At 46.6% G+C, this 12,552-nt stretch overlaps 1 protein-coding gene across 7 annotated transcripts in view; it reads left to right on the top strand.

Moving 5' to 3' along the window:
- SMARCA2 (SWI/SNF related, matrix associated, actin dependent regulator of chromatin, subfamily a, member 2) overlaps positions 1-12,552 on the top strand; it is a 178,148-nt gene that overhangs the window by 131,952 nt on the left and 33,644 nt on the right. For 6 of the 7 annotated variants that reach the window (XM_032427558.1, XM_032427563.1, XM_032427562.1 and 3 more), the window contains exons 28-29: positions 1,240-1,457; positions 9,588-9,641. In XM_032427558.1, coding sequence (XP_032283449.1) covers positions 1,240-1,457; positions 9,588-9,641 — 272 coding nt within the window. The remainder of the gene's footprint in view (positions 1-1,239; positions 1,458-9,587; positions 9,642-12,552) is intronic. The other variant, XM_032427564.1, reaches the window with a different exon arrangement.

The raw sequence follows: 12,552 nt of genomic DNA, 5'->3' as shown, positions 1-12,552 counted from the left end.
GTCAGGTTGTTTTGTGTTCTGCACCAGGTTTTCTTCATAAAACCTTTCTTTTTCAGGAGGCATTGTACACAAGTGAAAGAAATTATGTCTGAGCTGTAATCACTCTTTATATTGATTGTTATACTCACATGATCATAAATATTAGCCATGTTTGGTGCTGTGGAGAAATGAAGGTAATTGCTTTATGATTAGAGCTCTTTCAGCTACGAGAAAGGATTGATTAGCATTTGCATACTGGAAGCAATATTGAGAGGCAGGAGAAACAAACAGCAACGTCAGTTATTTTGTGTGAGAAAGCAGTCTTGAAATGTAATTTAAAGGTTTTTTTAAAAAAATTTTCTTTTTCATGGTCAAATGTCCTTTTATCTATTTTTTTTTTTTTCATTGCAGTTTTCTTGTATTTTTCTTAAGTTCTGAGATTTACCAGGTGGTGGGGGGGGGAAGAAAGTTTAAACTTCTGGGTCTGTCACATGGATCTTTTTAGCCATTTACGAACAGGTTTCTTTTATACCTGGTTGTTTTTATAGCTATTTTATTATCTCTCTGCATTAGTGCTGCTGGCTCTGGTTTAAAGCAAGCGTTTGCAGGTAATTGGAAAAAAAAGTATTTGTTGTTTGTGAGTGTGTGTGTTCTTTATCAGATGATTTAAGTGCGTTTACCAAGGAATGTGGCTTTGTACTTCCTGTTTCCTTGTTTACCAATTGCTACGTTAGAACAAAATCTGGATGGAATTCTGATTTATGTTGTGAATCATGAGTAAATTGATGTAAAACCTCAAAGATGGGTCAGAGCTTATATGATTGTAAGGACGTATTCTTAGAGGGATTTTTTTTTTCTTCACCCACCCCTCATTTTGTTTTGTTTTACCGTTCCCCGCCCCCCTTACAGTAATGAGACAATTAAGGTCTTTTTCTTACATCGAGCTAAAATTTCATTTGGATTCAGTTATCTTTCAGACACTTTAAATGTATAGCTCTTTTTGTATCGTCATTTCTTCTCACTATTAGTGTTTCCGGCTTTCAACATATTTTGTTCACGGATTAGACGTGGTTTAAAGACGCATTGATTCAATATGGTGGTCTTTGCTCCTCTTACCTGACTGGTTACTGTTAACTTCTATTTTTTATTATTTCATTTCTGTTAGTTTCATTTTATTCTTACTATTCAGGTTGGCTTTTTAAACTTTTCTTGGTGATTCTCCCGTCTTGAATTTTCCTCCTTCATTCCCTGTTACACTAGGCCATTGAAGACGGCAATTTGGAAGAAATGGAAGAGGAAGTCCGGCTCAAGAAGCGAAAAAGACGAAGAAATGTGGATAAAGATCCTGCAAAAGAAGACGTGGAGAAGGCCAAGAAGAGAAGAGGCCGCCCTCCAGCTGAGAAACTATCCCCAAATCCCCCCAAACTGACGAAGCAGATGAACGCCATCATCGATACTGTGATAAACTATAAGGACAGGTGAGTGTTTCACTCCTACCCCTTGATCATCTTCACCAAGAGTGCGGTTGATGCCACAGAGCAAGATTTAGGAAGGTGCGCGCTGGGGTGTTAAGGCTCTTTCTAGTTACGTTTCACAGCTCTTGCCCCAAAGGTGTCCGCAGCCTTGTGCCAGGTTCACAATGGCTGCCGTTGCTATGTCGGATGCTGTTTTACTGGCTGTTATTTGAGATATTTGGAGACAGGAGTTTAGGTTACAAAATTGAAGTCTAAGCTGGAGGACGAGTCTTAAGGATCTCTGAAATACCATCCTTTTGGTAAGGATTTGGAATGGTAGCGTGAAATTATACTTTTGGGCTGAGTTGTTAGGGAGAGAAGAATCCTAGCATACTTAAGGTAAATATTTCGTGTCAAGACTCTGATGAAAAAACCAAACAGATGCTTCGACAAAAATGCCGTTCCTTCTTTCCTTCCAACACACTTGAACGTCTGAGCGCTTGTTTCAAACCCTCTCCTTCTTCGTAATGATACTACTTAGACGTGGCATTTCAGCAGATGTAACTCGTGTTCGTGGAACTTTTCAGTGTAATGTTGAGAAATCTGTGCTGGGCACTATTATCCCCAGACCTGTATAGGTCAGCCTGATACAGTAGATAAACTAGTTGGGCTACATTTTGGGTAGTTGTTTTGGTTTCTGCTTGATAGTCATGTGATGCAGTTTTCATAGGAAGAGCACATCTCGTTCCAATTAAAGAATTGATAGGAAACAATTAAACATTGTATTTCTCTGGATGGCATAGCGGCATTGATCAGTTTTTGGTTACTAATCTTTTTTTTTTTTTTTTTTTTTTTTTACATTAACTAGTGTTGCTCTGTACACCTGGGCGTGTTTAACATGAATAAGTTGTGATTTCAGTTTTTCATTGTGACTTTGGTGCATGTTTTATACCAAGAAGAAAACCTCATTATAAAGGTGAAGTAGTATAAAAAAGAAAATACTTTCCACCCAGAGGTTTTATTGTTAGGTCTTCATTATATTATCCCTAAGGAGTTTCCGGAAGTGGTGGAAAGTGGCAGGAGGAGGTGTGTGTGAAAGAGTCAGAATTTCATGCCCCTCTTTGCGTCCTAGATCTTTTGCTTACTCTTTTTACTTTTTGTTTCTTCTTCTTCTTTTTTTTTTTTTTTTTTTTTTGGTTGGTGTTGTTACTTTTTTTCAAGTGCATCCCCTTGCATATTTCGGCAGTGGTGACAAAGAGCAGTCCCATTATATTGGGTTTGGATAAGCTGCTCATTGACACAGGGGAATGACAGCCATCCAAGGAATGAAAATTTGGCCACAAGTCCGTTTCTTTGACCAGAGTGAACATGCAGATTTCTTTGTAAACCAAGAGTCCATAACTCTGTCAAGTTTCTCTCTGTCCCCAGCCCTACCAATAGATGTGCCACAGGCAGGAATGGTTTCCAGGAAACCAGCTTGGACAATGATGCCTTATTTGATCAGCCCCTGGTGCAAGGAAAAGTAAGTCGGGTCACTCTTGCATATGCCACCAACGCTTTTGCCATTGTCTCAGGAGAGGTAGCATCTGTCACTTTGCCCAGGTGTGCCTTGTTGATAACCTGCTGAGTGAGTCTAGGGCCCAGGGAACACTGAGACGAGCCAAGAAGAGGTTCAGAAGCTTGGCCTTTTATTCCAGGTGACGGCTCGCTCCTCCTTTAATGGTGTGAAAGAGGTCACCAGCTGGTGGACCACATACCGCCAACAGACGGATTGATTCTATGGTTCATGTTGTTGCGGTGGGGGAAGGGAGGACAAAAAGAAAGCAAGCAAACGCATGAAACTGGCGAGATTTTCTATCAACTTCAGGTGTTTTCCATTCTGTCCGAAAAACCTAAAGATCTTGCTACGTTCTACTCAGGTTTCCCTAAGGTCACAATTGGTGGCAATGGAGATGTGGCCACCCCCTCCCCACGGGCTCTCCTGCTCTGGGGTGCCCCCACTCCCCATCACCTGCTGCCACCCTTCCAGTGTGGAATGCTGGTGGCCATTGGTCACCATGCCTTTCCCACCTGGCCCTTTATATTACTGCTGGCTCCATACCCTTTTGGGTTTATGACTTCCTGAAACACATAGCTGTGGGCTGACCACGCTCCTCGAAACCCCCACCAAATGCGAGGTTCCATCCCTTAGCCCTGAGCTAAGCACAGCCAGGTAGCTGACGGCACAAGCTCTCGCCTGGGTTCAGCTACCCGTGTTTGAGTCTTGAATCCAGCATCTACTACCTGTGGGGCACTGGGGCACCTTCCTCAACCTCTCTGAGCCGGTTTGCCTCATCCACGAAATGGAAGGATTGACCGTGGCTGCCTCGAGAGGCGTTCCATGACTTTGAGGAGTTAATACAGGCCAAGCGGGTGGAAGCGTCTCATTGCTAATAATCAGCCTCTCCGACTACTATTAGCTCATCAGGTGGGTAAAGGGAGCTCGGAGCCCTTGAAAGGAAGTGTCCTTGCTGATAGAATTTCCATCCTCCCCGCCCCCCCCCGAAAATAGAAAACACAGTTTCACTGGGACTGATTATTGAGCATGTCTCTGCTTGTATGGTAGGGGGAAAGAATATTTGTATATTTTAGCATGCAGACTTTAAGTACTTTTTTTTTTTTTTCTCCCCATTCTCTGGTTTCAATTACTTATTTAACCCTTGCTTAAAAAGTACCCTCCTAAGGCCCATCCTGTCAGCTTCCACATTTGGGTGCATTCTACGGAGCATGTACTCAGTCGCTGTTGCGTGTTTCATGGATTGTTCGTGTTAGTAATCTAGAAAAAGCACTGATTCTGAATATTTCTGTGTTTTATTTCTCTTACCCAACTTGGTTCTCAAGTAGGAGGCTCTCAAATTAGGCGGGCCTTAATTGGATACATTGTTATATTTTTGTTGGTTTTAGAAAATACTGCTGGGAAATGTACCTACCCCTCCATGTGTTGAGATTTCTGTACCATTAAAATCAGCTACTAATATAGTAACTCAACCTACCTGTGCAAGAAATACCACCAGTACTCACCTCCCTCCTATCACCTCAGCCAAATGTTAGTGCTCTGACAGCCATACAGATCAGCGGTGTATTAAATAAGAACTGCCATCTATATTTAACTGATATATAAGAATTAATTAGCTCTCATGAGACAGTTTTTTCAAAGTTCTTGCATGATTCTGGGACAGATGTATCTTTCTTTTTTATAAAGAACTAGGATAATTTAAGCATCTATTTATTCCCTTTGTTTTCAGTGCCAGGCCTTTTTTTTTTTTTTTTTTTTTTTTAAGGAGGGTACTTTTTAAAATGTGACCCCAAAGAGCCAGTAATTTTGTGTGATTCACAAATGTAAAATCCTTCTGCAGTAATTGCTATCAGAAGGTAGTACTTACTGGTCAGCTATTACTCGTTCCTATCCTTTTCTTTTCCCTAAAGTAGTATTTGTTTTGACTTATATTATGCATTGTTTTCTGTTTCTGTAGGAGGTTTTTAAAAATCCTGTTGTAAGATTATGTAATATTTAACCTCAGACTCGATTTCTTTAAAAAAGGGATTCATCCTACTCTGCATTTGTAACCCTTTAAAACTGCCCCTGGGATGAGATCTAGAACAAGGTGGTGAGGGGTAGGGTCTCCTAGAGAGAGCTGTCCCAAGTCGAGAGACGTGACTTAGAGTTGCTTGGATAAGGGAAAGATTCTAGAGGGATTCAGGGTTTTAGCTCTCCCTGGTCCATCTTCCCATAACCCAGGTGTGTCTCCCACACCACGTTGGACAGACCACGATCCAACCTGTGTGTGGACACTCCCAAGAGTTAGTTCACTGTGTTAGGGGGCAGTTCATGACACTGAAGGATACCTCTTAACACAATAGTCATTTCCTATATTAAAATGGATTCAGCCTTCTGTCGTCTAGCTATTTGTTCTCCTTGGATCTTCAGAGAGTAAACCTGTTCCTCATTTCAAGAAAAGTCCTCTGTGAACAACGTATCCACCTCAGGACATTCTCCTTGAGGTTGAAACCCCTCCCTTTGCTGAGTGATACCTAGACGTGCACAGTTCTGGTCCCCTTCCTTGGGCACATCCTGCTTTCTTAGTGTCCCGTTGAACATACGGCATCCAGAATTCCAAAGGTATTCCGATGGCTAAATACAGGGTGGTTAGCTTCCTTGGGCTGGATACCAATATTCTGTTACCATGACTCAAGAGTGTATTAATGTTTTCCAGCAACTCTGACACAGACTTAACCTTTATGGAACATGGGACTTGTTGAAAAGCTTCCATTCCCCAAAACATGCAGAAAGCTCTTTTGTCACTCGATGCTGCCAAGGTTAGCCTTCAACTAAGCATTTGATTTTTTTTTTTTTTTTTTTTAACTGTATCTACTGACTTCATTCTTTCCCCAGTCAGTTCTGTTTAACTGATTCATGTCCCATCTTTCTAGTCTACTGTTAAAACTTAATTTTTAGGCCTTTTTAAAAAATGGCTCCTAGTCTTAAGGTCTTTTTCTTTTTCTTTTCTTTTTTTTTTTTTTTTTGGTCATCAGAACATTTGTTATAAGCTGTTGTTGAGAAACTTCTAAAGGGCAAAGGACAGTCTCTATCCTGTGCCCCCTGAAAAATCACTTCGGGTTGACAGGAATCTAGTAACCAGTAATCCCTAAAGTTGATTAACCGTCTGCGAACTCACAGTGCATCATGTCATGCACGTTCATCTGTCCTTTGTCAAGGCTATCAAGAAAGGCTAAAACCAAGAGAGACCACATTCGTGGCCTCTCCAATCTATCCACCTAGAAACCCTGCCGAAAGAATGAAATGAGGTTAGCCTGCCAAGACTTTATCCAGGAGACCCCCTACTGGTACTCAAATGATGTTATTTATCTTCCCTAAATAGCCCTGTGGCATCTGAATAATTTCTCCTAAAAAAATTTTTTTTTTTTTTAACGGAGAGTCCACATCAAGCATAGCAGCCTCGAGTTTCCTTTTTCATTTTGACATGGGGACGCCGGCACTCTTCTCGTCTTCTGACTCCATTTCTATTCTTTGTGATTTCTTAAACATGATTAGAAGCAATCCACACACTCCTTCAGGATGTAACTGGTTTGCACCTGGAACTTGGACTCATTTGAAGTGCCTTCCTGTGCTCCGCCGACTCCCCCACTGGTAGCTTTTGTTCAACATTTATCGTGCTTTGCTTTTCACATCTGAGCATTGTTCTCATCCCTGAAGGATCTGGAAACAGAAGCTGACGTTGTGTCGTCTCCTCGCTCCCTGACCATTGTTTGAGGACTGTAGTGGGAGCATTCCAGGAGGACTGGCCCTGCTGTCTGCCAACAGTTGGGACTTCAGGGCCAGCTTTGAGGACGGACGCAGGGAAGCAGTGGGCGAGGCGGGAGATACCTGTCTGGCCAGTCTGATTGGTGGATGAAACCCTGGCCCACGGTGGGAAGTAGGGGCAGGGCTGGTGACCGCTGGGCTCCTTCCTCCCTGACACTCTTGAGGCTCTGCTGTCCTCCCTGAACAGGGACTGTCCTCTTCTTGCCTTGAATTTTAAGAAGCCTCTCTCAGAGGCTTCTTAAACTGTGTGACATGTCACACAGTTGACATGTCTGAGAATGGTGGAAAGCCTTGGCTTGTTCCGAATTTTAGCTGTCCTCAGTTGTAGAAAATCATTTATTCATCCTGGAAATATTTATGGCATTCCTCCCTTATTTCCAGCCCTGTACTGCAGAATAGGGCCAGAGGGTAAAGAAAAAACAACAGCAACAAAACAGAAAAACCCTCAAAGTACTTGCCCCACTGGCTCACCATACATGTGTTGGAGGACATAGTCTTCCTACCACATGGTCTTCCTTCCAACAGCTGACCGACCAGGGGAATTTAGGGAAGGGAGGGATCACGTGAGCTCGTTATAGGAGGACACAATGACATTTCTTGTGTTTAGGGTCACTTTTAGGAAGAAAAAAAAATGCTATCATTATAAAGACATTTACCCTGGGAAAGGAGAGGTAACATTTCATTTTATTCCATTACATTTTAGCACCTTTCCACAGAAAGACTGGGTAGACCTCTAACCTTAGGACAAAGTGTCCTCGTTTACCTCCTCTACACCCCAAAGTCACTTGTAGCGTTTCCCTCCGTTTGAGGAAGGCCGAGCTCTGCTGTCTTGGAAGGTCCACATCACATCAATCCATTCTCCAGAAGGGATGGGCTCTTGTTAAAATGTTGCCTTGTTCCAAGGTTTCCTCTCAAGTGCTTGACCTGAAGTGCATTATTTACTGGGGGGGGAGGGGCTCTCCTGCATAGATCACCATCTGGAGGCTTCGATCCAGGGTGGACTGTTCATACCACTGTTCCTCCTGCCCCTCCAAAATGGATTTGTAGTAGCAGAGATGTTTAAAACCAAATCCACATCACTCTATTCTTTGAACTCTTTTTTAATTGTTGTTTGGTTTGTACATTTTTTCTTCCCCCACCTAAGGTGATCAGATAGCTGGCCTGGGTAGGTCTGTCCCCTTGTACTCCTTACCTGAATCATTCGAAATTATTCTGCCGGGATCTCTTTTCTTCCGAGTCTTGCATCCCCTGTGATCTCCAATCTTCATTAGTTTCAGCTCACAGAATCTTGCTCATCGTTCTCCGAATTACTTACATCCTGCTCTATAAACTAAGATAGCATTTCTTGTTGCCACGTTTCTCTTCCTCCATCACTGCAGGTCCTGAGACACCGTGGTCTGTTTTTCCTCTGTGTCCCCGTGGTTACCATAATCCCCAACCCAGCGTCCCAAAGGCACAGTAGAAAAAGCATTCCTGACCCCGTGCCTATTCCTGATACGCAGTCAGATACCAAGTTCCCTCACCACACACACAAGCATCTGTCCTGGCCACCCTGGCTTCTGTGTGGCCCCACACGCTTCTGCAGGAGGCCCTCCCCTTGGCTGGCCTGACCTGCTGCCTGTGTCCCCTGCCTCCCGTCTGCTCCTCGTCCTGTCTCTCTGGGGTGTGTATCTGATCCTGTCTCCCTGGTAACGTTGCACGGCTTCCCTTTGCCTACCGGATGATGATGATGATGATGATCCAACTTCTTAGCATGGGAAAGGTAGTCTTCCATAGTCTGGCCTTGATGACCTTCCCAACTTCGTCTTCTATCATGTCCCTTCCTATTCTCCCTCTTCTTTCAGACATTCCAGCTCATTCTCTTTTTTCCCACCTCTCTGCTCCTCCCAGCATATGCTTTTCCCCCTCTGCCATGCCTCGAGCCCTCCTAAGAGCCAACAGTGGCCCCAGGAAGGGATTTTTCTAGGCGGCCCCATGTAGGCGCTGCGTGCCAGCGGGTGCTGTCCTCACCTGCGGTAAGGTCTGGATGGGAGGGTAGTTTCTCCTGCAAAGTCTCACGCCCGGTATCTGCTTTATTTGCCATGGCACAAAGGGACACTAGTGTAGCAGGCTCAGGATGGCTCAACTGAAGCGGCTTCCCTAGAGGCCCGTGGAAGGGCCAGAGACCTCAGGTGGTGGCTCCTGGTCCTTTCCAGTCGCAGGGACTTACTTGCAAAGACTAGAGGTCTGGGAGGCAGAGCCAGCTACCTGGGTGGTGTCCTCTGGAGCGCCGTCCCTACGCTGGCTGCCTCCACATCGTGCGCTCCAGCTCCCGAGGTAAGTCCTGGGGCTAGGCTCGGACAGGGGCAGGTCACAGCTACTCGGGCGAGGTCACGCCCCCCACCCCACCCCCCAGCCAGTGCTGCCTTGTACTGCTTCTGGGCAGTGGATGGAACCTGAGCCCTAATGCTCCCCTAGAACAGGTGCAGAGGGAAAGGGCATCGGCGTAAGAGGCATTGACGTGTTGAAGAGAAGCAGGAAAAGTCTCAGAGACGTGAGGAAATCCAGGAAATCGTTTTCTGGGGTTTTCCCCCATTGCCGGAGAACTGTGGTTTTCTCCGAGTGTGGTTCCGCCCAGGACCTCGCGTGGTCTCCCCCCAAGTCCCCTGAGTAGGCGAGGCAGGTGGGTGAGCGGGGTGAGGCTTGGAAAAGTGAAATGCCTTCCCCCAAGGTCACCCACCGTGGCAGGAAGAGCTGGGCCGGGACTCGAACCCAGGTCTTCTGACGCCGGTGTTCTTTCTACTCTACCACAGGTGTAACGTGGAGAAGGTGCCCGGTAATTCTCAGGTGGAAATAGAAGGAAACAGGTCAGGATCCGTCTTGTATCCCCTTGTCTCTGAATACAGGTATCCCTTGGCGCAGCGCACAGACCGACTCCCAAGGAGCCGGCCGCCCATTTCTCCGCGTGCCCGCCCCCCCCGACGGCCCCCGCTCGGGGTGCGGGATGGAGGCGCACGGATCCTCTAAATCGCCCCCCCCCAGGGCTTTCAAAGGCATGTGCGCGCTTCAGTTTGGGTGCGCCCGCGCTCTCAGTGCCCGTCCCCCTCCCGGCCTCACCTCGGGGACGCGCTTCTGTCTTAACCCCCGCGGGCCTCCCCGCCTGGGGCTGCCTTGGCGTGGAAGCTTCCCGAAGGGCGCCTGCGGCGGTGGCGCGTCGGGAGGGCGCGGAGAAGGGCGCGCGCTGGAGTCAAGGGCCGTGTGCGGAGCGTCGGCACCCGGGTCGGCTGCTGGCCGCACCTGCCCCGGTCCTGAGCGGCCCCCAGGCCCTTTGACCTTCGTGTGCCTTTGCTTCTGGGGGTGGAAAGTGCTTTCCGTCTAGAGGTTTCGGGAGAATGAGGTGATGTTGGTCGCGCGGGAGGGGGCGACGCGCAGGACTTCCCAGGGTCAGGAGCTTCTAGTCCTACTCGGAAGACGTTTTTTCTTTCAGCCAGCCTGAACTTAAAAACAGAAATAAAATTGGTATGATACTGGACTGTCCCTATTCCATTTGTGTCGGTTGACCCAGTGACATCCTTTAGAGCGTTTTTTCCCTCGCTAGCGTAGGAAGCCGCGTAGGGCCAGGAGGAAAGGGGCGTCGAAGCTTCTTCTCTAATGCGTTCCAGGATGAATACCCATCGCCAGCCGCGCAGATAAGGCGATGAAACGTGGGAATGATTTGTGCCTACCCGTGTCTGTGTGGGGATGGGACTGTTGTGCAAGATGGTTGATTTTTTGTTTCTTATTTCTTTTTTGATCATTCCTATTGGTGTTGAGGAAACAGGGTTCAGCCCTGGAAGCCAGACACTCTAACCGTGGTGTGTACTGCGGGGACCTCAAGAATTGTGTTCCGTTCTTGGCATCAGGAGACCGAACTCAGTCTGGATTTACAAATAACTTTGACTTTATTAGTTTGGCTACTTTAAGTAAAGAAGCAACTTGGATAAAAGCTTCCACCACCCCTACCCCTGCCCACCCCAATATGGAAAGGAGGCTTTATGGTCTAAATGGGGTGTGATGTGGCTAAACGCCCACCTCGGTAAACAAGAACAGACATAAGCTCCTCCTCTCTTTCCATCAAAATGGTCATGTGACCGTGAAAAGTGGATTAATCGCAACTTTAAAGAGTTTTGCAAGCCCCCCATGTCATGTCTGGGCTTTTCGTGGAGGTGATAGGGCTGTATGTAGTTGGGACCTAGATACATATGTTTTTACTGAAGACACATTTAAATTATGATTTCCAGAGCCATAGCAAGGGCCTTGACATTTCCTCTGTCCGGGCTCTGGAGTCTTTCTCGTCCCTTACTGTCATGTACGCTGCTTTTTTCCATACACCCAAGTTTATGATGTGTGTTGTTCAGAGCTTGTATTAGGATGAACAGAATTTGAAAGTTCTTTTCATGTGTTCAGAAGCACTGACCATTTTCCATGCCAGTCTCTGTGCGAGTACTGAGAGAATGGGGTAGAAATGAATCCAGTGGAATGCCTTAAAGCGCAGTTGGCAAGAGCTACGAAGGAAGAACACGTACCCGGTATGAGTACAGTGTGTACGGGGACGGAGGGGAGGGTCGCAAGGCGCGGCAAAGGTATCGGGTCTACTCGTGCGCAGAGTGGGGACCCCCAAGTAGACCGCAGGGGTGGAGGACAGGGCAGAGGCACTCGGTCCCCTGTGCAGGGGCCACCGTGGTGATAGGGAAAAGCAGGACTCTCTACCGACCATGCGGATCCCAGGAGGACTGGACCCCGCAGGGCAAGGGAAGGGGGCAAAGCATGGGACAAGGTGGTGGGTGTGAGGACAGAGGTGAGTTCCCAGACGTGTGATTGACAAGACTCCAGAGCAGACCGGACGTGATAGAGAACTACAGATCACTCTGGGGTCTCTGGTAAGTGAATGTGGTGCCGGTCACAGGAATGCCGGTGGAAGGACAGGTGGCGTGTGTGGGTGCCACATGCGTGCACAGCTGCCCTGCCCGACATCCAATTTCTCTCCATGGCTGTAAACTGCCCTTGAGGTTGTGATTATGGTGCTAGTATTGACTATCCCTTCAGGACTAGTGAAGAAGCTCTTTTAGACGAAATTTATTTTTAGCAATGTTGGCACCAGACATTGTGTCTTTCTTTAAATAGGGGAGGGAGGCTAGGACTATGGATCTCTGGCCCAAGCACTTCTGCATATAGTAGCTCTAATTAGACGAGAGAGAAAGTTGCATGAAATAGTAGTGTGACCAAGTGGACACACTTTAGAAAATCTTCGTTGGAGGTGAAGAGCCTTTCTTCCTGCATCGGATACTTGGGGCTCAGCCTCAGGGCTGACAGTTTATCTTACGTAGCTGCAGCTTGGTGAGGTCGTAGCCTCATGCACTGTCTGGGAGGGTGCTCCCCAGACTGGGGTCCTCAAACTCCAGTCCTGTAGCTTCTTGGAGATCTCCCGGTGGTGCGGTTAGAGGCTCTGAGAAGTCTGATCAAAAGTAACCTATTGTTCATTCCAGTGCATCCCAAACTCCTTCGACCAACAAAACCCCCTTCTCCAGGGAAACTTGTTAAAAATCCATTAAGCTTGTGTTCCATGGAGCACACTTTGGGAAATGCCGACCTGGAGCTCAGGAGTTGCATTTCGTCCAGGGAGAATTTGCTCAGGGAAGTGTGGATTTCAGTACTTTATTTTTCCCTCATGACAAATACTGCTACTTCTCACATGTTTAGTAGAAAAGGCTACTTGGACTCCTGGTGACTTGACACTTA

Source organism: Phoca vitulina, unplaced genomic scaffold (assembly GCF_004348235.1).
Source record: "Phoca vitulina isolate PV1807 unplaced genomic scaffold, GSC_HSeal_1.0 scaffold37, whole genome shotgun sequence".
In the NCBI taxonomy this organism is placed as follows: Eukaryota; Metazoa; Chordata; class Mammalia; order Carnivora; family Phocidae; genus Phoca; species Phoca vitulina.
The sequence above is the reverse complement of the archived record's forward strand: the minus strand, read 5'-3'. Positions and strand labels throughout refer to the sequence as shown.